The sequence below is a fragment of the Eupeodes corollae genome, chromosome 3, assembly GCF_945859685.1.
Source record: "Eupeodes corollae chromosome 3, idEupCoro1.1, whole genome shotgun sequence".
Classification (NCBI taxonomy): Eukaryota; Metazoa; Arthropoda; class Insecta; order Diptera; family Syrphidae; genus Eupeodes; species Eupeodes corollae.
In genome coordinates, this window is record NC_079149.1 from 128,521,785 (window position 1) to 128,549,286 (window position 27,502).

Here is a 27,502-nt window from a genome sequence, read left to right on the forward strand (position 1 = left end):
TTTATTGTTGTTTCTTTTTGTCTTCTGATGGCTATGGTTTGTTGATGTATAGAGAACTTACCGGCAGATGAGATGAGGTGGGCGTAGAACTACCTAAACTACCCGAACTATTATGATGCAGGCTGAATTGACTGGTGGACGTTGAATTATTTGGACTTATGCTCCGTGTCGAATTCTGGGCGGGAGAACTTCCTGTGCCTATAAAGAAACAAGAAGAAATCGAATAAGAATGAGAAAGAAAAAAAATAATATTATTTATTAAGAAAAATGTTAGTGGTGTTTTGTTTTGTTTTATTATTATTTATATATATATGGTCGACGACGACGATGATGGCATATGGGTCATAATTATTAATTCCAAAGTGATGGAGGATGGTTTGGGAAGAGAGGGCTACGAAATGCGAAAATGAATACTCATCCAGTATATACAAGCGATTAAATCGGGCGATAAGCTGTCGAGACAGCTCACCAATCGGGTAACATAACCACCACCACCGCCGCCGCGCCGGCCGCCGGCCGTGCCGACAACGCGTCGATCGTACCGTAATTTCAGCCGGTATTGGCACCTTGCTGCCGTCGTCGCTGTCGTCTTCTTCGTCGAAGTGCAAAATTGGTGGGGCTAGAGATAATGGTTATGTGGATATGCATATGGGGACCGTGAATCTGGTCTCCTTTGTTAAGCTAGAAAAGAGAGATATACATAGACGAGCAACACAGCAGCAGCAAAACAGAAAACTGCTTCTTTCTTTTTAGATGTCTGTCTTATAAAAATTAGTGTTTGTTATTTACCGGCCACATTGTCGACATTTTAAAGTTTTTGTTTTTTTTGGAGTCGTAGCTGTTGTTGACGTTGTCAACGCCTTAGTCGCTAAAATTGCTGTCTTAGTCTTTTATTCATCGGGTTGTGTTTGATTATTATAGCAACGTTGAAAGGAAAGGTATCCAATATTTATATAATTTAGCTTTCATTTTACATCATAGACAACATTTGAAGGAGTAGATGTTTGTGTGGATTATACAGGGTGTCCCAAAGTTAAAAATCAAAAATCTTGTTCAATTTGAAAAATTAAGAGTTTTTTTAAAGAAAGAACCCAAAAAGTCGAAAAGCTATCTAAAACGAGAAAATTAAATTATAAGTTTTTGGACTTAAAATTTTCAGGAACCCATTATTCTCTTTTGTTGCGATGACTATGAGACACCTTATGTATATATATAAAGGGTGTTTGCTATGAGTTTTTGTTTTTGGTTTGACAGTTGAGATTATCAAACTCTGTTGACACTTTTGTTCAGAAAAGTCTTGCAATTTAACATTATCCACTTAATGCCATAAAATTCCGTTCGTGGAGTTCATAAACAGTTTTTACATTTTTCATTGTTGAATGATAAGGCACACCTCAAGCCATTAACGAATCAGTATTAAAATTGACTATTTGGCAGCATTATTGGTCTTTTGAAATGGTTGGAATCTTATCGTAAGGGTCGAGTTCAACTTGTTTGTATTGACGAAGTTATCTCAAAACTAATTTTACTTTTATCTGGTGTTCCCCACGGAAGCCATCTTGGACCCCTTCTTTTCCTAATTTGTATAAATGACTTACCTAGTATTTTCCTCAATTCAAGTCAACTTCTTTTCAACGATGACTTAAAGTTTTTTCGTTGCATAAAATCTATTAATGACTATCATCTCTTACAAGACGATATTTCAAAATTATCCTAATGGTGCACGAAAAACTAATTATATTTAAATGTCGCTAAATGTCAATGTTTTTCTTTTTGCCGCAACTTTTCTGAAATCATCTTTGAATATAAAATTGAGAATCAAGTTCTAGAGAGGGTAATGGAGAAGAAATATCTTGGTGTAGTTTATGACCCTAAGCCTAACTTTGTTAAGAATATTGAATTTAGTGTCACAAAAGCAAATTAATTGCATTAGCATAGACGTTAAAGAAGTTTTTAGTCTCAAATCGCTTTTTAACTCATATGTAAGACCAATCTTGGAATACTGTTGTGTAATCTGGAACCCTTTTTATGCTCGTAACATTCAATCTAAAAGAATTGAAATGGTCAAAAAAAAATGTACAAGATTCACTTTTCCAAAATTTGAGTGGAACATCGAAACTCCATCATACAAAACTAGATGCCAACTTTTATCTATTCAATCACTTAAAAATAGACGTAATTAACCTTAACATAAAATTGTATTCATTTTGATTTTCTTGAGGTATCTTCATTGAAAAAACCTCAGCTTTTCTCTATTTATGACTTATAAACTTACTTTTGTTTCAAAGAGTGCTTCAAAATGATCAAAAAAGTAATGCTTATTGCTTTGGCCGGCAACATCGATTTAGCAAACATTTTAGTCAGTAATTTATTTCAGATAGGAACGTTTGATATGTATCAAAAAAGTTGGAACAAATTAAAATCTCAAAGTTGAAAATCCAAATAAATATCAAACATTTTAAAGGTCAGGATTTTTGACCAACCATTAAATGATAAAAGCGTACAAAACAAAAAAAAAACAAGTTCAAAGAACAGTGTTTTTCTACAGCTAAATTTAAATTTTGGCCACAAGTTTCTTTACAAAAACCATTTTATAAAACATCGTTTTCTAGATTTTAAACAAAAACTTTAGACATTTTCGATTTTTTAACTTCTATAGATTTTTGGAAAATCTATGGCATGAACAAAAAAAATATCTTAGAAATATAATATTTCCTTGCTATCAAAAATTTAAAAAAGTGTTGTTAGCACTTAAGTTCACAAGTAATATCATTTTAAAATCTTATGTGAATTTTGAAACAACCTTTCTAAAATATTCGTTCTATTACAAATCTAGTACAGTTAAAAAAAAATAAAAAAATAAAATAAGTCTAATACACTTTTCTTTGCTTGTCGCCTTGACATGTACATAGCTTTTTGCTTCCTTCTCATCTATCTTTCCTTTGTAAAAGTATCACGCATTATTTCGATCTTAATTGTATTCAATAAAATTAATCTTAAAATATTATTAAAAGAGTATCATTTAAATTAAAAGTAACATTAATGGTCCCTCGAGCCGGATTGTACTTACCGCGAAATAATTATTTATACATTTTTATTGTTGAGAAAAAAGTACAGTCCATAACTACAAACTAAATGTTTTATTACAACACAGTTGTCAACCATTTCAGAACAGCAGTATGAGTTAATCAGCTCTATTAAAGAATCGCTCGATAAATGGGTTCCAACCCAACAACCCAAAGAAAAAATTCTCGTAAAAATGCTCTCCGCGAAAATTGGACTTTATTCAAAGAAAGTCATCAAAGTGGCTCAGTCATCAAAGCATCACTGAAAGTTGAATCACGACAAAAATTCGAAGAAGAGAATTATTTTGAAAACAAAATGTATCGTAGCTGCGAAGAAAATTATCTAGATGCCATCCAACACATGTCTACATTGAAAGATAAGTTATCAGAAGTTAAAAATCTCGATGGGAAACCTTTTGCTGCTACGTCTGCTAAACCGCAGATTTTGGCAAATAACCACCAGCTACCAAAACTACCTCTACCAATTTTCAATGGCGAATTCTCTGAGTGGCCTTCATTTAAGGACTACTTTATGGCAATCATTGGAGCTGATCCGTCGCCTACCTGCTTCACAAAATTTCAATTTTTAAAAGGATAGCTCGTAGGCAAGGAGGCATCACGTCTACATGGTGTATCAGTTTCGGTATCAGTACTTTCTTATTGAATCTAACAAATAATATTCTATGTTTCCTAACACAAAATCATAAATCATTTTTATAGGGAACTATATGAAAGTGAAAGGAATTCAAATCAAAAAAGTTAAATTGACCCAATTATATAAAGTAAAAAACCGCTCCCTTTTATTATTTTCATTTGTATATAAACAATTAAAATAAAACCTTAAAAAAAGCTGTGGAATGATCATAAATATTATATGAATCCAAATTCACATATTCTTTTTTTTTCTGTATTAATCTTCTATCATGAATTCGTCACGATTATAGTATTTCGCGCACTTGATCCAACCCAACAATCACATTAATCAATTGATCCCACATAACCCAAAGATATACGGAACAAAAGATTAGGAATTTTGTTCACTTCATCTCTTAACACTTAAAGCCTCCCATCAACAACAAAATCTTGTAGATGGTCAGTCTTTATTTATCTTTTGATATTCGATATATTTCGGAGATATTTGGTAATTTCGAATTGAGAAAATATATGACACTTAGGTTTGATTTGATCTGTTTCAAGGTTAAAACGAGGTTTGCTTGTTTATGTCTCATTAAAGAGTGGATATGTGGGTACTTAAGACTACTTCTCAAGCCCACACACTAATTTCCTCATCTTTTACTACGAGCAGAGATGACCTTCACTATTTTTTTAAGGTAAAGACAAAGAGAATGTATCACGGCTTTGATATCGAATTCGAATGCGATAACCATCTGTCAAAATCTAAACAATCAATTTTAAGTTTTACGATGATGTTGATGATTGTTTCATGTCAATCAGTGTTGAGTTGAAAATTGCTTTGGTCGAATAAATGTACATGAACGTACGTAGACTGACCAGGCTGGCTCTGGCTTTGAAATGATGATCAAAGTGAGTGGAGTATATGGAGAGATAATCATTTTTGAAGAATGTTTTGAAAATTATACAAGTTAGATACATTTGTGTGTCTAGTTTTTATTTTTATTTCTATTTTTAATGAAAGATTGACTATCCGTATATAATTTGCGGTAAATTGTTAAGCATTGTTAATTGTTTGCAATTTGTGCAGCTAATTGACTACAGGCGCTTATTTAAAGTTGATTGAAGTAATTTGCATTGAGTTTTACTATTTTTAGATAACAGCAACAAGAAAATTAACTAGACAGTAAAAAACGTTAATTTAAATGGAATTTTTTGTATCTATGTCTGGAATTGACTTGTTAAAGAAAAAATCGAAGAAGAGAATATTAAATGAAAATAATCAAAATATTAAAATTTAAATAAAACACACATCACCCACGTATGTATATTTTAATAGGTTTTTAATCTGTTTTTGATTGAACTTGTTTAACTACTAGTTTTTGCAAATTAAGCGAGTTTTTTTTAAGGTGTTAATATTTAAATTTTATTAATAAATTATGATTAGATATTAAAAGAAGAAGTTTTTTTGTCCTCTTGACAAAAGGTATGTAGACAAGATCTATTTCAATGATTTGTATGTTTTTGAGAAAAAAGATTGAGTTGAAAAGCACTAACTTTTAAAACAATCTAATAAACCAGATCAAAGTATTTTTAAATTTTTAACAGTTATTTCGTGTTTATTTAAAATAGATTGAATTCTTAAACCCTCTTGGACAGTGTTCAAAGAAGTACATTGCAATTGATTGGTGATAGTAACATCGTTAATCCATTTTTGTCACTTGAACACTGTTCATAAATGAACATGATCCGAATATGGGTACAGCTGCGCATTTCCACAAATAAGATAATAATAAATAAAATAATCTTGTGAAAGTGATAGAAAAGATGAGATAAAAAAAACATTCACAAGTATTTAAACGTGTTTTTTTATTTATTTCCTAAATTATTTTCATTGGTCCTTCGAGCCGGATTAATATTAGTTTGCGATTGAACCAATAAGAAAAAATATTTTTTATTTTCAATTACCAATAAGGTAAAAAAATTCAAACTAAAATAAAAAGCCCTGGGTTGGTATTTTGAGCACAGAAACTGACCACAGCCAACATAAAAATAAGACTTAGAAAATTCTAAGCAATACAAAATGATTTTCGATTGTTCTTAAGTTTTCCCCCACCAGTACTGAGAGACTAAGAAACAAAATAATCATTAAATAAAACAGTGTTGTCAGAACTAAATACTTACAAGCGTAAACGTGGCTTAACAAGGTTCGTGAAAAAAAGGATGTGCTGTGAATGTAATTAAAGTAAATTCATTGATATCCAAAAAGTGCCGCTGTAAGAATAAAAATAACTTACGTTGTCAAGTCGAGGCACAGCTAGGTCAACCTGGTGACCAAAATAAAAATACCTCCAACGAATATATTTAAAAGTTCTTTGGATTAAAACAAAACCAATATGGCTTTAGAAAAGATTACGGCAGCAACTCGGGACGTTGATATAAACTGACTTAAAAGTATAATAAATATCCTTAGAAGAAAAATCGGCGACTTTCGATTACTGGAAGCAGTTGGTACACACAAAATAAGGTATTTGAAGATTTTGTTTAAAGAAAAAGAAAATCTCTATACCAAAAAACTTGAAAAAATTGAAAAAAAAAAACAGTGTAGAAGTGGAAGATTTATACTACGAAATGCTAGAAGAGTGTTTCGAAGAGCTTCACAAATTTAAATATGGTTTCAAGAATGAAGAGTTGAAAATTGTGCATAGCCCAAAAGATTGGAACATAGATGGTCTCAAAGTTAATGCGCAAACTATAGAGAAGCCTAACGAAGTTTAGACTATAGACCAGGATACCCTTGAACCCCAGTACGAGAATACGAACGCAGGTAATGATGAAAAGTCGCTATTCGAATTGGTATCAGAGGCTACACTAAATGTATCCATCAATTATGAAGAAAAGGAAGAAGTAATTTTTCTACACTTGACCAGACAACAGACTGATGACTGGTTTAAATATGATAAAAAGCAATTACACAATAATGTATTGCTAACGCCAAATTCAATGTCTTCAGCGAATATAAAACTGGAGATTGAAGAGAAACGTACCGAAGAAACAACATTTGACGAAAATGGTGTGTTCTCATCAAAGTGCAATGTAATTAAAAATCTGCACAAGGCTGATTTATTTTAGTTTAAAGACAACAAGTATCCTCTAGTTCGATTTCAATGCAGAGAAATTCGAATTATAATGAGAGTCAGCAGACAGATAACATAAATATCAATCTTGAAGACACGAACAAAAGAACAGGCACCTGTTAAAAGTATAATCTTCTACACCAAGTATTTATACGAAAACAAAGTCCCACCGCAAATATTGTAATTTCCGATACTTCAGCTAGAACAACAAGTGACACAATCTTGAATAGTTTGATGCAAATAGAACTTAAGTTACAACGTGATATCTCTGACATAATTTTGAAATGGGGCTTTGGAAATACCGTCGCAAAGTATTTTTCATTGAACGCAACTTGGACAGAAGCTGAATATTGACAACCCGTTGGATTTTCATAAATGAAAATCTATTCCTGGACTTTTTGGCTTCTCGCAGAATGTTCATAAATGAACATGATCCGAATATTGGTACAGCTCCGCATTTCCACAATAGTTGTAAGTGGGTTAAGAAAAGTTGAGATGAAATATATGTACATTCACAAGTATTACGGGGGTGTTTTTTGTTTCTTTTCGAAATTAATTTCAAACACCGTCGTAACGAATCATGTCTTGCCTTTTTTTCCGTTATTTTAACGAATTATCAAGTAGAGAGATTCGTTCTTTAATAGTACTTCGCGAATGTAAAATATTCTGTCTTTCCCATTCATTTCAATGCTCAGGAATTTGAAAAAAACGTTTAGGTAAACGATTAAGCTCTCACAGTATGCCTGAAATTTTCTTAGTTATAGTGACAAAAATATGTAATGATAACGTTTACATTATAATAAAATTTGTACATAAATCAAATCCAAATCAAAGAAACTTTGAATTTAAATAATATTTCGAGTTATTTGAAGTTATGTTACCTCGTTTTATTTCTTGAAAGTATATATTCAAAAGGTTATTGTTAATGTCAGGGAATGAAAAGCAATAGAAATTTGTCTAATATAAGAATAGAAATTTGTCTAATATAAGAATATTAATTGTTACGGTTCTGTATTTTCCTCTTGGAGAGTTTAAAAAGTCCAAATGAAGAAAAAAATCCTCATATTTTCAATTTTACAGTCGTCGCCATGGGTTAAGGACTTCGGTGGACCTCGACGGTATGTGTCGAGCTACAGGCAAAGTGAGAAAAAGGCTCGTAAAATCTGGACTTAGAGCACTCAAGTCGGTACTGAGGCCGGGTATTCCAAAAAAAAATTAAAGTAAAACGATTGCTCTGAGTTCAGGAGCACCTAAATTACACTCAAAATATGTGGAACAATATCATCTTTTCGGACGAATCAAAATTCAAGCTCCCTGTTAGAGATGGGAAAATCCTTGCATGAAGAGAACCGAAAGAAAGACTAAACTATGATTGCATTTTGCGGATGCCTCCCAAAACTGAAGAATGCTTTTCAGGAGATGAGAAAGGTAGAATGATCTTTATAGAATACAAAGTCAATGCAAAAGTTTATTTTCGAGTCCTGGAAAACGTATTGGAGCCGACCGACGCACGGTGCTAGAGCTTGCAGTTTCATTTTTCAACCGGATATAGTTTTTATTTTTACCATGACTGACTAGTATTAAACTTTAAAAAAAGCTGAAACTTTTATGACTACAAATAATATTTGTATTTCTAAGGTTAAAAAGTACTTCGTAGAAAATAATATCGATGTACTAAGTTGGCCTCCCTACAGTCCAGAACTCAATCCGATTAAGAATATTTCGTCTATAACAAAACTTGAGGCTGCGAAAAAGCTTCCACATTCAGTCGATGAATTAAAAAGAACTGCTTGCCCGGATCTGGAAAATGATACCTGCATTCACATGGAAAAAGCTATTTCATTCAATGTCTGGCCGATATGCAGCTGTATTAAAAGCAAGAGAAGGTCCAACAAAGTAGTTATTAGATACAACATATTGTTATTTTAACACATTTGACAAAAGATTTGGCAAACATTACATGACTGTACGTATATTTTAAAACAACTTCTATAAAGTTAGCAAGAACTTAGGTTTTTACAATAGAAAATTTTGTAAATGAACAGTATCTGATTAAATTAAGTTTGAAAAAAATCGGAAGAACACAATTGCTACAAATTTAACTTCCTACATTTTTCGTTTAAATATCAATAAACTTCAAGATAATGAATTACGACTGAAGTCTATTGAACTTAACTTAACTGCTTTTCTGTAAAAATTTTGTCCTGTCTGATTTTATGTAAAAAATGTCTTCTATAAAATCCATTTCTATAGAAATTGAAATGATAAAATTAAAAAAATGAATACAAAAATCTTTTACACTGAATTGCTTTAAGTCAACCACCACGAGTACCTCCAACACCACTTTATCGTTTATCCAATTCAATGTCTAATATATTGACATTATCCATATTATACCTTTATAATGGCTGCTTCACATCCGCCAGGATGTAAACATCATAACCATAAGTTGCCTTAGGTTTTCTCTATAGAAATTCCTTTATGAATCGGTCGAGGCGTGGATATAATCTTCCTGTCTGACTTAAGTTTCTTCACTTTTTTTTTCATTTTTCATCCTCTGGAACTCATTCTAGAACTCAGCGATAATTATCTTCCTTTCTTCATTTATATAGATTTTTCAATGGGAGGTTTGTTGGAATAATTTATTTTATATTCTCTTTCAATCAGGGTGCTGAAGCTGATGGTTAATATTGTTGGAATTTGAATATCATACCAGGTTTTGAACTCAACACAAAAATGAAAAAGACTATAAAACCAACAAAATCGCACAAAGCAGCTAGAGAAAGAATAAAAAAAGAAAGACAAATGAAACGGAAACTACTGATGGACATTTGATGGAAACGTGCTTTGAATCCTTCGTTTTTTTGCTACTTTAGGTAAGGTAACGACGCGACGACAACGAAGTAAATGTAGGTACTTTTTTGTATATTCGCTTTCAACGCCATCCATCGTCGTCGGTTGTCGTCAGTGTTAACTCAATGTTTATTTCTTGTTTACTTTTTTTATCATTTTTCTGCAAAATGTTTAGTCTTTAGTTCAATATAGAATTCAAGAAGTTACTTATACTCTTTTCAAACACAAAGATACTTCGAGTGGATGCAGACATTGAGGTACGAGGAATATACATCCAATGAATTCAAATTTCAAATATTTTATTTGAATACAAATTGAATTTGAAAAAGAAAAAGAAACATGAATTTAACTACACAGAGAAGAAAAATAGAAAAGAACGGAACCAATTTAAATTAAAAATATATGACACTTGGAGTCAAGAGAAAAATAAAATCAAATTGAACTAAGCCAACGAACTCAAAATCCAATTAAAGAATCTAGTTTACGGTAGTTAAAGAACTTTTCAATTTAATTTATTTCATTTTAAAACACCTTCGAATTCTTTCGCAAAACACATCTTCAGACTTAACTACGAGATTGCTAAAATAGAATTGACATTTGCCGCCATTTGCAAAAATAAGGTATAGAATCTTGTATATTCATAAATAAAGCCTTAGGCGCCATCTTTTACATTCATTTATGTAAGTTCAGTTGTCAAAACAATACAATGTAGAACTATGGAAAATACAATGTCTTTATGTTTGTTAAGGTATTTTATAAACATTGTCGGCTTCTTTCCTCTCAACTACAATTCGCACTACCTTACCATCTGAAACACAAAATAGCCATCTGCCCGTCATAATGAAAACTAATTTTTAGTTTAAGAGAATTGAACGAGATAGAAACCAGAGATACTAAGTTTGAGAAAAAAAATTAGAAACGTCAAAATGATTCCATCGTTTTGACACTTGACTGGTTTCTTCAGTGAGTCTAAACTTTAACTATTATTCGATCCACTGATCTGAACTGAACTGAATGTTAGAATGGTTCAAAAAACTGACGTAGAATTTAAACTTTATGTCAAAAACAGTGCTGCCAGTAGTTGTAATTTATTAAAACCTAACACAATATTTATTTTATTAATTAAGAAACGCAAAAAATTCTCTAAGTGTAAAAATCCACCTTCTTGAATATATTCGTATAGTTTGGTGAACTTGTTTTAATCTAAAGCGTCAAGCGTCAAGCGTGTGTAGTTGGTTTCGCTTGAATGAAATGATCACCATCGCTGGATATGACCTTGTCAACCGCATCTCTCATCGCATCAGTTAAAAAGTACATATAATTAAATTATGTATATTTTAAAAGTGAATTTTTTTGGTTATTAAATTGAATTTTATAACAGTTTATATTTCTTTGTTGTTCTGTTTTTAATTTAGTTTTTTTTGTTAATAATTAAATTGTTATATTTTCGATTATGATTAAATATTGTGGGTTGTGCGATGTTATGTGATAAGTTAACCGGATCAACAAGAAAACAAACCGACATTTTTATGAGATATTAAACTAAATTTATAGCTTAAAATTTTGTTGTTTTTTTGATAAACCGTTCAGAGATTGTATAAGTTTTATAATTAAAATAATTCTTATTAAAAAATTTAATGTTCGGAACAAATTGAGAGTTTTTAAAAAATACTAAGCATGGTTAAAATGAAGGATTATCTAAAGCTTATAATTGGTTTTAAGAGTAAGGAGTGGTTTTGCTAATTCTTTTAGCCCTTTATTTGAATAAATCAACAACATCAATAGCTTAAGGTGACCAAAATTGATTTTTTTTCCAAATCCAATTCAAAATACTTTTTAAACACACAACAAATTTTAGTAAACCGAACAATGATTTTTCGAAGTTAGTTTTTACCTGCTAGAACGCATAGTTTCCAGAATTGAAAAATCTTCTATAAATTCCAAAACGTTGCTTAAACAAAAAAATTGTTAAGCCAATCGAATGGTTTTCTAAGTCTCAATTTGCAAACAACTTTAGCTATCAAGTTTGCAAGTTTTAAAATATTTTACACTGTGCGGGCGTTAGGAAAATACAGAAAATTTAAAAAGAGTCATGGCGTACCTAAGTCTTAATGTTTCGAATGTCAAAGCAAGAGCGAAAACAGAGTTCAATAAAGCATTACACGTACTTGATGTGTGGCTCAAAAAAGAATCTCTTTAATTTATAATATGTCCAAAATTGTGTTCAAGGGTAAGTTGGTAAATATTTCTGAAAGCACGGTTGCTAAGACAGAATTGTTGAGGGGAGAGGGGGGTGTAGAATCGACTATTTTGAAAAACATTGTTCATTCATAACAATATCAATAAAATGACGAAAGTCATAAAACATTGGATATATTGAGCATCATAAGACTAGTTTCACGTTTCGGACTATCCAAATAGCAATGGTTATCCGTAATTAGGTATATCCGGATAGTGATTGTGCACTAAACTATCTCACCTGACTGCCCATCAAAAATGCTTCATTCTACAGAGAATTCCTTTGCATATAAGACACTATCCGGATAGTTCGGATAATTTATCAGACAAAATTTTATTTATTCACAAAATTTCCGAATATCCCAAACAGATTCCAGATCCAGAATCGTACATTCAGTTTTATTTGAATACGTTTTTTTCATTTAGGATCAAATGTCTGAATCCGTGCAAATAGTTTGCATTTTCGATCTTGAATCCGGAAATCCGAAGTATCCGAATTTTATGAAACATAGTTACAAAATGTCCTTTTTGTACGCATTATTGTTCTCGAGAAGAACTTGATCTCATAACAATATTGGACTTGACTCATGAAGTGTTGTGTAGACGTCTGCTCTTGATACTTTTTGAGGACTTACTTTTTCTTTTGCAAATTTAAAAAACCATAAAGTAGTGTAAATTATAGATACACAACTTTTTATCAAAGTTTATGCCCTAAGTCTAAAAACATATATCATTCGAACAAAATAAGCCTTAATTAGTGTTTTCTAAGCATACAACTTCATCTATCTATTGTTTAGCTGAGAAGAACACGCCTTTCAACTCGATTTGAATATCCTCTTTTTTGAAATCATTGTTTGCAATCAACTTAACTACTGACTCTTTAAAATTAATCATTGAAACATTTGCCTATAATGCTTCCAGTTTTTTTTTTTGAAACTCTCATGTTATGTTCAATTAGATTTAAAAACCATCCTTTCACAGTTAAAAGCACACCTTAATCACCATCTCCCTAAATCATATACGTTATAGGTACTTGAGTTAAAAAAGAAGCATCAACAAAATTTAGCTAATTGCCATCACTTCAAGACTGATTATTGCGGACTTTCAAAATTGGCAATATCGTGTACTCGTACAAAGCTAGGTGAGTATTTTAAAACCTGCTCGTATAATTAACCATCAAGAAAGGCACCTTAAAAAACCACAACCAGATTTGTTTGAATTTTGTTGTTTTTAAATTGTGCCACCACTTAAATTGACATTTTGCTAAAATTAATGATCGAACGTCGTCGTTGTCGCCGTCGTCATTTGGTCGAACGTCAGCATAAGCTTTAACGTCGTCCTCTTGTCCCAATCACTTGTGTCGAATATTGCATGTGCCTTCACTTAGCTTTGTTTTTGTGTTGTGATGTTCTTTTTGATAGAAATACCCTCGTTGCGAATGCAATGCATGCATATAATATACATCAGACATTTCTTCGGATAAAGCGCCCCCTGGTGACCTGACATGAACCAAACCAAACTTAACATCAGTCGCAGCAATACCTTTATTTCATAGCATTATACCAAAGACAACCTCAAAATCAAATTTTAGTTTATTTTATTTTATAAATTTAGGACACACATCCGTGTGTGATTTATACCATCAGAGACATTCTTCGTCTTCTTTTTTTCTGCTGCTGCTGCTGGTGGTGCTGCTATTTGTATTGCTACGCTTCTGCTGCGACTGCGACTGCTGGCTGCGCTGTTGATGACATAACTTCCAGCGTTCAGTTCAGTCGCATATAAATGTATATGAGTACGAATATACATATACATATATGAGAGTTGAATTTCAATTGCATAATTCCCTCAAGATTTAAGAGTCTCAAGCTGAGCCATAGCCAAGAGCTGTTAAAGCCATGCGGCACCCGGTCATGTCAAAACGAATTAATTACCGCGCCAATGACGTGTTATGAAAATTAAAATAATATTTTTTATGAGTTTTTTCCTTTATACTTTTCTATATTGGTATTTGCTTCATCCCTCATCAAACCTCGCTGAATCAAGATTTACAGTGGGGTACTTCGATATCCGACTTAGGACAACTTTTAGGCAACAAAATGTAACCAAAGCTTCAGAAAGTTCATAGTTTGAGCTGCGTCACCAAGAGAGTAACACATTATATTGTGGATGAATTTGTTGTATCTGAATGGTATAAACTGGTATAATTCTAGATGTTTGCTTTATTTTGACAGTTCATCGCAGTATTTGACGTTTTCTGAAATACAAATGTATCCATACCCTTAAGAATATTGCCACTATGGATCAATTGTTCGTATCTCTGACGTTTAGCTTTATATTTTGACAGGTCTTCGTACTATTTGACGTTTGGAGTAATGCACATGCACACTTACCCTTAATACATGAAATTAATAGTGAGTTTTTCATTAAGTAAACATTCCACTGTATGCTCCTTTATATGTCTTACGTTACGTGTTGATGATTTGTAATTTAGCTTTCATTTTGTTACATAGTTTCTGTCAGTTTGGTTTGACAGTTGTTTTTTTATTTTAATTTTTCTATCATGTTGTGTAGTCTATGCATATGTATGTTGAAAAGAAGTGTCAGTCGATTGAAAGTCGACAAGAGTAGCAGTCTGTCAGTATAAAGTATGATGAATTGTGGGTAAAGCTAACAGGTACGTTGTCGTTCGTCGCCATCGTCATTTTCATCGCCAGCGTCGTCGTCGTTATGTTGTGTTTATAGATTAAGGTGGAAAACCATATTCGACGATGATGATGGTGATGTATGAATTTGAATGTTTAGTAATAACATCGACAACAAGCCAAACAAACGAACCCAGGTTAATGAACTGACAATAATTATTATAACCAAAGTGTCAACACGAATGAATTGAAATGAAGTTGAAACGCTGTTGGAATATTTTTGTTGTTTTTTTTTTCTAACAACAAACTTTGATTTATTTAATTCAATAGACAAATTTTGCTTATTTTTGTTGTTTTTATTTTCGTTTAGGAACTGATAGTTTTTTGAATTGAGAGTTTAGGAAAAAAACGGTGTTTGACGTAGGTAAACAATACCAAATAAGTTTCGGGTTGGCAAATTATTTTATAAAATTTTGGGAACCTCTAGAAGACGTCACTTCCGTAATGTTTATAATTTATAATTTGACAAGCTTTTCAATAAGTTCAGAACACGTTTTCAACAATACGGTATTAAATTGAAACAGAAATTTAAAAATGGTTTCATTTGACAGACATTTCTGTCATTCGTGTCAAGAGATTGTCTCATTTATCGTGTTACGTGAAAATAAAATTTTATAAAAAGAAAATAGGGCTCTATTTCGAGAACATGGTTTGAAATAAAGACTTTCAAGTGCTTAGTAGTTCAATACTTTTTTATGAATTGGTCAATTTTTAGTAAATTTATTTGATATGTGGTATGTGGAAACTTCTGTCCTCACAATAAATTAAGGTCCACAAAATTCAATATCATGTTTCTGTAAGCCTTTCTTTTGAATATAAGGTTTTGATCTTCTTTGTTTTAAGTAAAGTTTGGAACAGAACAGAAACATTTGATTCAAGAAATTATGTTTGGACAATGACTTTTATATAATCATCATTCAACACGCGAAATAAGGTTGTTTTATGTCGAAGAAGAAGGATAGTGGCCTAACTGATTATGGAATCTGTTTTTGATAATCAGAATTAAATAGTGGAAAAATTACTTTTTGACAAAGTAACGTTTTTAAAAATTACCTTTTTGTCGTTAAAAATGTAAATTTAACCGTCAAAATTAAAGCGAGACTACAATGGATTTATATATGGGAAATATTAATTTTTTGGGCTCAAACTTTTATCAATTATACTTTTACTTCGTTTGGGTCTGAGAAATTCATATTTTATGGTAAAGTATGAAGTGAATTTTTCACACTTAAAGAAAAAAACTTTGTTCGATTTTAACCAATTTAACCCACCATTGGTGACGCAAATTTGACTTTGAGCAATGGTGACGCCGGTCTCAAGGACCGGGTTTTTTCACTGAAGATTTTTCGAAGTGTGTTACCAATATTTCGTGTTTATTTTTTTTAATATATAAACAATGATATTAAATCAACAGAAGCTCTTTTATTGGAATACACAAATTCAAATTTAACAAAAAACAATAACAGAGAAGAAAGTTACTCGCATTTTTTCTCACACCCGGTCTCACAGACCAGTCAGTAGGTCATCATTGGCGGGTTAAAGAAAATACGTGCTGCCGTTTTTAAGATCTGCCAAGTTTTGTTGTGAAATCTACATTACATAACATTAGGATTCGAAACTCCAACTTACAAATTTAATACAAATCCGGAAGCTTTTGCAGTTTTTGACGAGCCATCGCTTGTTAATATTTTATTTGTTTCTTACCAAAATAATGTTTTTGTTAAAATAAGGTTGAACACTTGAATGAACATACCTGAAAATAAAAATAAAGAAAAATATATTAGACTTTTTGAACTACGATATGGTGCTTATGCATATAAATATTTATTTAACTTGATTAAGAAATGGAAAAAAAACTATTTAAAAAATATCGAATTTCATGCACATAACTTTTGACAGACTCTTCAACCTTTAAAGGGGTTAAGTACAATTTGAAAAAAGATTCTGGGATGCGACCCGCACTGATAACTTCCCTTTCTGTCTGTCGATTTGTCTTGCTTAAGAGTTTGTAGGTTTTCGTGTTGGGTTAAAAAAGTTGTCAGTTGAATTATTCTTAAAAAAAATTAAATTGCAAACAATATTTTTCAAATAAAGAAATAGTTCAGTTTGAAAATCTAGTTTTGTTAAATAGGTTTTTAGTCGAAAACAAATTTTTACCAATTTAAGTAGCATTTCATAAATTTTTAAGTTAAGAGATTTCAAGAACCGAACTGCATTTTTTACCAAATTCGCGTACAATTTTTTGTAGGGTTTTATTTTTTAATGAAAAAACGAACTGTTGGATTCTTATAAAAAAACTGAAAACAATATTTTCTGTGACATAAAATAAGTTTGAAAACAATATTTTTAACTTTTGAAAAGCTTTTTGATTCGAAAGTAAATTTTTACCAAGTTTTAGTATTGTTCTTTTGTTATGTTTTTATTCTTTGTAAAAAAGTGCCAATTCGATTTTTGTTAAAATTTTTCAAAATATTGAAAACAATATTTTTTATAAGTTAAAATTAGTTGGAAGCTATAACCTAAAATTTTTGAAAAGATATTTGTGTCGAAATCCAATTTTACAAACATTTGTAAAATTTTCTTTTAAGTTTTTATTTTTTGTAAAAAAAGTGTCCATTAGATTTTTCTTAAAATGTATCCACTAACATTGACAACAATATCTTTTAAAAGAAAAAAGTAATTTAAAGCCAATATCTCAAGTTTTCAAAATATATTTGAGTCGAAAATCAATTTTTACAAACTTTTATTAATTTTGTTTTAGGTTTTTATTTTTTGTAAAAAAAACTGTAAATTCGATTTTTCTCAAGATATGTCTTAATGTTGAAAACAATATTTCTTATAAGTAAAAATTAGTTAGAAGCTATTATCTCAAATTTTTTAAAAGATATTTGAGTTGAAAATCATTTTTTACCAACGTTTGTTAATGTTTTTAGGTTTTTAATTTTTTGTAAGAAAATTGTCAATTCGATTTTTTTCAAAATTTTACTGAATGTTGACAACAATATTTTTTAAAAGAAAAATGTAGTTTAAAGCCAATATCTCAAGTTTTGAAAACATATTTGAGTCGAAAACTAATTTTTACCAAGTTTTATTAATTTTTTTTAGGTTTTAATTTTTTGTAAAAAAAAGTGTCAATTAGATTTTTCTCAAAATATCACTGAATGTTGACAACAATATTTTTTATAAAAGATAAAAGTAGTTTAAAGCCAATATCTCAAAGTTTTGAAAAGATATTTGAGTCGAAAATCAATTCTTACAAACTTTTATTAATTTTTTTTTTGTTTTTATTTTTTGTAAAAAAACTGTACATTCGATTTTTCTCAAAATGTGTCTTAATGTTGAAAACAATATTTCTTATAAGTAAAAATTAGTTAGAAGCTATTATCTCAAATTTTTTAAAAGATATTTGAGTTGAAAATCATTTTTTACCAACGTTTGTTAATGTTTTTAGGTTTTTAATTTTTTGTAAGAAAATTGTCAATTCGATTTTTTTCAAAATTTTACTGAATGTTGACAACAATATTTTTTAAAAGAAAAATGTAGTTTAAAGCCAATATCTCAAGTTTTGAAAACATATTTGAGTCGAAAACTAATGTTTACCAAGTTTTATTAATTTTTTTTAGGTTTTAATTTTTTGTAAAAAAAAGTGTCAATTAGATTTTTCTCAAAATATCACTGAATGTTGACAACAATATTTTTTATAAAAGATAAAAGTAGTTTAAAGCCAATATCTCAAAGTTTTGAAAAGATATTTGAGTCGAAAATCAATTCTTACAAACTTTTATTAATTTTTTTTTTGTTTTTATTTTTTGTAAAAAAACTGTACATTCGATTTTTCTCAAAATGTGTCTTAATGTTGAAAACAATATTTCTTATAAGTAAAAATTAGTTAGAAGCTATTATCTCAAATTTTTTAAAAGATATTTGAGTCGAAAATCATTTTTTACCAACGTTTGTTAATGTTTTTAGGGTTTTAATTTTTTGTAAGAAAACTGTCAATTCGTTTTTTTTCAAAACTTTACTGAATGTTGACAACAATATTTTTTGAAAGATAAAAGTAAATTAAAGTCAATATCTCAAAGTTTTGAGAAGATATTTGAGTCGAAAATCAATTTTTACCAACTTTTATTAAATTTTTTTTTTATTTTTTGTAAGAAAACTGTCAATTCGAATTTTCTCAAAATTTTATTGAATGTTGACAACAATATTTTTTAAAAGAAAAAGTAGTTTAAAGCCAATATCTCAAGTTTTGAAAACATATTTGAGTCGAAAACTATTTTTTACCAAGTTTTATTAATTTTTTTAGGTTTTTATTTTTTGTAAGAAACTGTCAATTCGATTTTCTCAAAATTTTTCAGAATGTTGAAAACAATATTTTTTATAAGTTAAAACTAGTTGCAAGATATTACCTCAAATTTTTGAAGAGATATGTATTTGTGTCGAAATTCAATTTTTACCAACTTTTGTAAAATTCTCTTTTAAGTTTTTATTTTTTTTGTAAAAAAAAGTGACAATTCGATTTTTTCAAAATTTTACTGAATCTTGAGAATAATATTTTTTAACAGATAAATCAGTTTAAAGCCAATATCTCCAAGTTTTGAAAAGATATTTTAGCCGAAAATCAATTTTTAACAACTTTTATTAATTTTTTTTGTTTGCATTTTTATTTTTTGTAAAAAAACTGTGAATTCAATTTTTCTAAAAATCTTGCCTGATGTTAAAACCGTTATTTTTCATTGCACAAAATTGTTTTGGAGATAAAATCAATTTTTTGTCGAACAAATTTCGAGGTCACATATTTTTTTCAGTTTTTTGGATTTATAAAAAAAAACTTAAATTTAATTTTTTAAAAAAAATATACTTGTTTGGTATCACGTTGCAATATTTTATATAAAATTTAATTCAAGTCTCTAGCGTTTTTGGTTCAAGAGATATTTAGGGTTAACTTGAACATTTTGTTCACCTTTTTTTTAAACTGCTATGGTAAAAACCCGCCCACGTAATTTTCTTGAGAGCACTCTCTGCATCTTTCTGCCTTATTATCTGTATAACAAAATTTATTTGAAGTCGACATCTCTTCTGGTTCTTGAGCTATGAACGAAGAAGAAAACGTCGCGAACGTACGGACATTTTTCTAAAAATCTTTTATTTCGACTCTAGGGACCCTAAAACGTAGAGAAATGTCAAAATTTTCAATTTGACAAATTGGACGCATTGAAATAACTTCCTATGGGAAGTTAATAAGGCCATGATGTTCTTATTTATTAAAATAAATTAATCATTAAATGCGTTTTGAAACCTATTCTAGAAAAATACGAAACATTTTCCGGGATTCTCTGTTACAAAGAAACAATCGAAAACAGTCAAAACCAAATCACTTTAAATCTAATTTTAATCACGGTTCTAGATTTCCCAACTATAGCATATAACTCCAATTAATCAATCGTAGTTATATGCGAATAGTTAAAAATTCAAATCAAGGCTTATAACTTTTAAAGTCTATTCTTAAATTTTACAATGACGTAAGATAAAAAAGTGCTGAAGTAGAAAAAAGTCTGCGTCTAGCTTAATTTTTCAAGCAGAACTGATACGTTCATTGCAAAAAAATAAAACGTATCCATTTAACTTAGCCCCCATTTAGATAAATTATCACACTCATTTCCTGTCGAGACATTATCCTCACTTATGTACTTCGATTTACGAGCTACGAGTCTTGTTATATTGTTCTAGTTCTTGATCTGAAGTTCTGTTTATTCGTAAATATGTACTTAACATAAAAACCTCATAGCTCATACGAACCTCACATAAGTTTCTTCGCACTGCTAAATAAAAATAAAAAGGGGGAATGAAATAAACTTCCATAAACCAGAACACAACATACATATAGATCCTTTATTTGTACTATACTTTTCTATAGCTTGTAAAATATGAACCTTTTAAGTTTTTCATGTTGTTCATGTCATGATTCAAACATCAGAAACATCATTTTTAAAGCAACCACCACCCGTCTGAAATCCGCGTGTTATGGCCAATTGCAGTAGAAGTTTCTATACTGGAACTGATATTAGTACACAAACGAGTAGCAACTAAAAACATCAGTGTACCACTCTCGTATCGAGTCTATATCAGATTCAAAAACTAATCAATCACTTATACGTGCGTGCTCAATCGTAATCCATCTATCCAAGTGTAACGCGTCCGTAATTTTCTTCTTCTCCTTCCTCTTTTTTCAATATACACCGAGACACTATTGCAAACGGTGTTTTTTTAAGAGTTAAAGAACTTATAGTTGGCAATATAACTTTAAATGGCGGCCATTTTTTCAGCTGTCAAATGATTTATTTTGAAGTTTGGTTTGACATTTCAACAAAAGTCATCGAAAATTGGACTTATAGATGATTATCTTTCGAATAAAGTAAATTTATATCAATTTAAAAAAAATATCATCTTTGTTCTATTTCATTTCAAAGTTCTGTATATCTAAAACAAAACACCCTTTGCTAGCCCAGTATCAGAAGCAGAAGGTTGGAGCGAACTAAAATCACACAAAGAAAAAAAAAAACGCTCACATCTCGAAATCAAAATCCAAAACAAAACTAAAGGCGAATTAATGTCGGTTGGAACAGCAGAAGCAGGGTACAACCATCAAGCTGATTTTCAAGAAAAATGAGGACAACAAGTTGTCAGCGAAACGAATGAAGACTGAGCTTTGAGTTAAAATGGATATCACATGTAATACAGGAAGGCGGTGAGGCTGGAGGAAATACCCCACTAAAGTGCACTAGGTTGAATTACTTGCAACACAAAGCCCTTCCACCAGCTCACATTACATACGAAACCCCTGATTATGTACCACGTTCGTCTGTCAGTCGCGTCGCCGTGCGTCGGGACACTGCTACCGCTTTTGGGATTGTGTGTTGGAACTTGACGCAAGAGGAGCACCATCAAAAGAAGAGGAGCACGTTATATGAATATAATATTTCAACTGACAGACAATCAATTAAAATGAAAAGGTGTGCTATACAATGACACCGCTGCCCTGCTGGCTGCTACCGATACTGAATTATATGAGACTCACGCGTAATATCTTTACCTACCTGCCTCACGCATTAAAGTTTTTGGAAGCCAAACTGAAGCCATTATTTTTTTTCCCCTGGTGAAATACTTGAACAACAACACCAATGGAATTAATTTAAACTCGAACTAAAGAAAAATAATTAATATTAAAAAGGTGGGTATTTTACAACGAAAACAAAAAGTTGCTGGCAGGCCAGGAAAACAATTTAACGCTCTCAGTTGAGTTTACATGACACGATAAGTTACGTAATTTAATTGTGTGCTGACAGTTGCGAAGGTTTGATGTGTTTACAATGACAAAAAGACTCCTTAATTAACACAAGGCTCAATCTATAGAAAACTCCATTAAAATCTTGAAATTTTAATTACGACCAAAAAAAGGCCCATGCAAAGCCTCATTAGCATTTATAATGTGGTGTTGAATGCGTTCATTCTTTTGACGTTTAAGAAAAAGGGAAATAAAATGAAAATAAAAGGATTTTTTTAAAGAAAATCAAAAAAAAGGAAATTTTATTTTTTAAAACCCTAGGAATACTGGTTTGTCAGCTTGACAAAGTCTTTAAGATAATTTGGTAAGTCATATACTAGTTGGTAAGTGAAAGAGTTTTGACATTTCACTTGAAATTCTCGTTTGATGCTGTACAAAGAAAACAAATATTTAGCTGTTAAATACATAATTAAAACGTCTTAAAGCAATGAGTCAGTTTATTTATCAAATTGTGAGTAGTTAAGTTGAAAACTTGTTAGATTATTTGATAAGCCTTTAAACTAATCTCGATATTATTTTTTATTTATGACACAGTTGTCAAAAAAAAATTCATAAAAGCGGACATAATTTTGACAGATCAAAGTTCAATTGTTTTGTTTGATTTGAACTATTTCATTTAATATCTATTTTAACGTTTTACAATATTTCTAAGGTCTCACAGATTTCTGCTAAACAAATTTTCTCATTCAAATACTCATTTGTTCTGTCAAAACTATGAAAATAGAATTTTTTGAATCAATTTGTCAAGCTTTCTGGCCAAACATACTATGCAAAGTTCTTATTTATTACGTTCAAACCTTGAAGTGTCAAAAAGTGAACTTTTTAAGATAATTTTTTAATAGGTAACTGAAAAAAACTTCATTTTAACAATTGTCATGAAAAATAAAAGTTTTGTCAACACGGTCGGTTCAAGTTTTCTTGTAAAATTTATCAGATTTGTCGTATCTGTCAAATACACAACTGTTTGACAGATAGATCTTCAAATATGAACACCTTGAGTCAAACACAACAATAAACACTTTTCTTTAATGAAAATAAGGTATGTTGCATGAAACTTAAACTTAAAGTTCCTCTCTATCCTTTTTTTAAAAAACGTAACTAAAATAGCTTCTGCCATACAAAAGTTCGTTTTTCTGTAAAAAAAAAGAAACACGTGGTGTTAGTTTGCTACAGAAAAACGTTCCAAAACCTAAATGTATGGTTCTCATGGAAAAAGTTGGTCGTCCCTAAAGTCTGAGAGTAACTTTTGTTGGTTCCCACTATCTACCTACATCCACCACCTCCATCATCATCATCATCATCGTCCTCATCACTGGCATCGCTGCGTCAGTTTAGGTTTTGGTTGTTGTCGCGTCCAATTCCACGAATCGTTGTTTATTGTTTGTTTGGAGTAGTGGCTATATATCTTTTGTCTACTTTTAAATAATTTTTGTTTATGTTTCCCATCACAAACAGTTGCCATCAGAGTTCCCAATTTGTTTCTTTTTATTTTTCATTCTCTGATTTGCAACAATAAAACAAAAAAATAAATAAAACAAAAATGCAAAAGAATTCACTCGACGTCCGATGGCTGGTGGAGGTCTTTCAGCTCTCTACTCTCAACCATCAGTAAAATTCCCAATAAATCTTTCAATTTGAAATGAAGAAATAAAATTTGAAAATAAAAATAAAATAAATGTCGACTTTTTAGTAGCTACATTTAGGTAGCTACATATGGAGCAATGGGAACAAATATCCTTGCACAACTGATGCTTTAAATTTTTGTGATTTTTGTTTCTATTTTTTTTATGGCATTTTTATGTGATTTAACGAAATTGAAAAATTAAAAATTTAAGATTTTTAAGATTCAGCAGTAGTAAATTTACGATGTAGATATTAAATAGGTGGCTGGGTGACACGAATATCAAATTGCCTCTTTGAGATTCCATTGGAGTTTTAGAAAAATGAAAATTTAAATGCGAAACAATTTTGACTGCTAACAGCTCGAATACAAAAACTGAACATATTTAATGGAAGTCATTTAAATTTGTATTATAATAAAACAATTTTTCTTGGTACTACTTCCTGGTCTTGGACGATTAATTTAATTGAATTTTTTGATCCGGCTCGAAGGACCAAAATGTTTTAAGTTATACACTGCAAAGTAAGTTTAACTTTAATAAAATGGAAAAAATAAAACATACTCTTCCAAATTCAAAAAAGATGTTATTATACATTTTATTCGTGACTTATATATGTCACCTGCATGTTCTTAAAAATTCTTCATTACATAAAGGCCACTTTAGAGGTAAAAAATAGTTTTTTTTTGGTATTTTTTTAGGGATACTACAAAATAAATCGAGATCGCAAGATTTTAACAACTTGAGTCTAGAACAACTGATAAATATCGTATTTACTCAGTATTTACACAATAAGGCAGACAAATTCATACATTTCAATATTAACGTCTTAAGCTCATTGAGCCAGTGTTACCAGTTTCTGACGTCCTTTCCCTTTAGCCTAACGTCAAAGAATTTGCCTAGAAAATCATCAGATAATTGTAACTTACAACTGTGCAATTTTTTTTCTCTCCGATGGAAACCTTCAAAAGTAAGTCAGTAAGGAGGGGAACTTTTCAATTGCTTTTGTACCATCAGCTCATGAGGGTTGAGTTTTTAAATCTCCACGAATTTTTGTGTTACCCTAGTCATCTCAGTCTCAACCCGTTTAAGAACTTGTGAGCGGATCTGAACAAATTGTTTCCTACCAAATACAAAAGCAAATAACTTCATTCCGGTAAGTCAATTCCAAAAACTTTTAAAGTCCATTCCTCGCTGTAAAGAAGCGGTCAAAAACATTTCTTATTTTAAAACTAAATGTTATTAATTTAAGCTTGACCAATTCACACACTTAATTCGACAACATTTTAAGACGAAAATAATTATAATATGTCGCTATTCGGTCGTATTATTTTATTTTACAAGTTAATTTTTTTTACAACTCAATCGGATGAAAATTTACTGGGACAGACAGAATAATTGTCCAATATCCCTAAAACAAATGTTGAAAAAACAAGTTTTTAAGGTTTTTCAGGCCATAATCTTATGGAACAATATTTTTGAGGTTCTTAAGGACCCTACAAAAATAAAATAAACATACTCCTTTAAAATACTTTTTAAACTTCGTTTTAATTAATACTTAATGGTCTGCAGTTACTTTCTGTGTAAATATATTCACAAATTTGTGGTGATGTAAAAGAAAGAAAGAAGTAGAAATATAAATAGGTATAAGAATTTTACCTTTATTCGTTGTTTATAAAAAAATAGGCGAAATTTAAGGTGCAATTTATTGTTTTTTAAAGAAAAACGTCAAAATAGACGATACTTTTTCTGCTACTGTTCAATTCTTATCTTAAAATTCAAAACTAAGTGCTACTGACAAAGCGAAGAAATGGAGTTGTTAAGAAAGGCCAAATACATAAAACCCTCAAAGTTGTTACATTTATTTTTAAACCAAATTTAGTGGACTAAGATTGACCTAGTTTCTGAATTAAATTCGGCATTTTTATTTTTGTTATTCAACATCCATTTTATCATTCTTTTCATTTCTACAGCATCATCCAACATTTTATCACACAAATAGCGACATATTCAAGTCTCGAGAAATATTAACTAAATTATTTGTTTTTTTTTCAGGATTTTCAATAAAACTTTAAACTCTTCAAAGACTGGGAAAACTGTAATCCGTTCGCATACAAAAACATTGTTTGTGATGTACTGCAGAATAAATTGAATCTTGACAAATTATATTCGCATTTACTAAGATTATCAGAAAAGTTGGACAATTTAAATTCAATGGATACTAATGACGCAGTTAATAAAGAAGTAGAAATGTCAAATTCTTAATGTTTCTGCTTGTTTGAAACTATAGATTGACGACATCGATTCCAAAGATAATCCCTTGACAAAAAAACTTGCTACAAACTCTACTCAACCAGAATCCTCATCTTGATCGACTCAGCCAACTGAATCCGTACAGCAGCCAACATCCGAAGAAACAGTGTTGATAAACCCTTGACCAAACTCTCAACAACCTATGGCAACACCGACTGAATCTCCTTGAACAGCAGCCCTCCTCTTCCTTTCACTATGCCATCTATAGGAACTCTGCTATCGTTACCAGCATCATTAATTCCTGCGATTAATAAAAATGGACAGGGAATATTTCTCCTACATCTAGTGGTTTAAAAGTAGTCGAAGGTCACCGTACTTTATTCATATCAAAACTCAACCCTTTAACTAATGCTCTTGACATTAAGAATTATATTCGAAAAAAGTTAGGTTTCTCGACAACCATGAAAGTAGAGAAATTGATCCATCGCAACTATTCCAAATATGCATCTTTCAAACTAAGAATGCCCGACTCTATCTTTGGACTTCTAAACTCCTTTTTCGCAATATCGAGACAATGCCACATCATTAAAGAAGCAAATATGTTTGCAAATTTTTTCAAAGATGATTTAGAAGTAGCGAACTTCTGTCAAATGCCTGAGTCATTGGCCCTCTCACAAAATTTCCCTCATTTGAATTCAATTAGTCTTTGGATCTCTGAAGATAAAATCGTTCGCAAAGCTTCAGAACTTGACGTTTGTTATAGTACTATAGCTTCTCATATTTTGAAAAAATGCGCATCCTATTTATCCTATCCTCTTCATATTCTTTTTAATGAATCGCTTAAATCTTCAATTTTTCCTGAAACTTCGTTCATAACACCGATACATAAAAAGAGTAGTAAAAATGAAATACAAAATTATCGTCCCGTTGCAAAACTGTCCGTCATCACTAAGTTATTTGAATCCATTATTTGTAAGGTCATATCTTCACATGGTTTTGTTCAAATTAAGCCAACAGTTACTAAAATCTTTCATTTCAGCTCTTTTTGTTTAGATTCGTTTGAAAAACGGAAACAAGTTGACTATCACAGACTTCAGTAAGGCCTTTGATAAATTGTGCCATAAAACGGTAACTTCCAAAATCCCAAGGCTATAACGATAAATTTTTTTAGATACTTATATATTAGATCATACAGCGTAGTTTTTAGGAATGAACGGTCATCATATTTGTATACCAACTCTGGCGTACCAAAAGGTAGCCACTTAGAACCTTTACTGCTTATTTTGTACGTTAACGACTTACCTTTTATTATAAAACACTCATCTGTTTTAATTTACGCTGATGACATTAAAGTTTTTAAACGTATTGACTCACTTAGCGACTTGTTTACTCCTACAAAATGATCTAAATAATTTTCGCGATTGGTATTTTATAAATAAGCTATTACTTAACATAGACAATTTTAAATCAATGTGTTTTACACGCAAACAAAACGTTTTGACTTTCAATTATAAATAAGACTCTTCTTATTTTACTTAACTCTCTACTTTCTCAGACCTAAGTATTATTCTTGACTCAAATTTAAGTTTTACAAATCATTATGACTATACTATTAAAAAAGCAAATAAGACACTCGGATTTAGAAAATGATTTT

General features: G+C 30.5%; 1 protein-coding gene across 3 annotated transcripts in view; it reads right to left on the minus strand.

Annotated features, from left to right (window-relative positions):
- Window positions 1–27,502, minus strand: part of LOC129949037 (tyrosine-protein kinase Btk29A) — a 247,380-nt gene that overhangs the window by 12,357 nt on the left and 207,521 nt on the right. For all 3 annotated transcript variants that reach the window (XM_056060245.1, XM_056060246.1, XM_056060247.1), the window contains one exon: window positions 62–198. In XM_056060245.1, coding sequence (XP_055916220.1) covers window positions 62–198 — 137 coding nt within the window. The remainder of the gene's footprint in view (window positions 1–61; window positions 199–27,502) is intronic.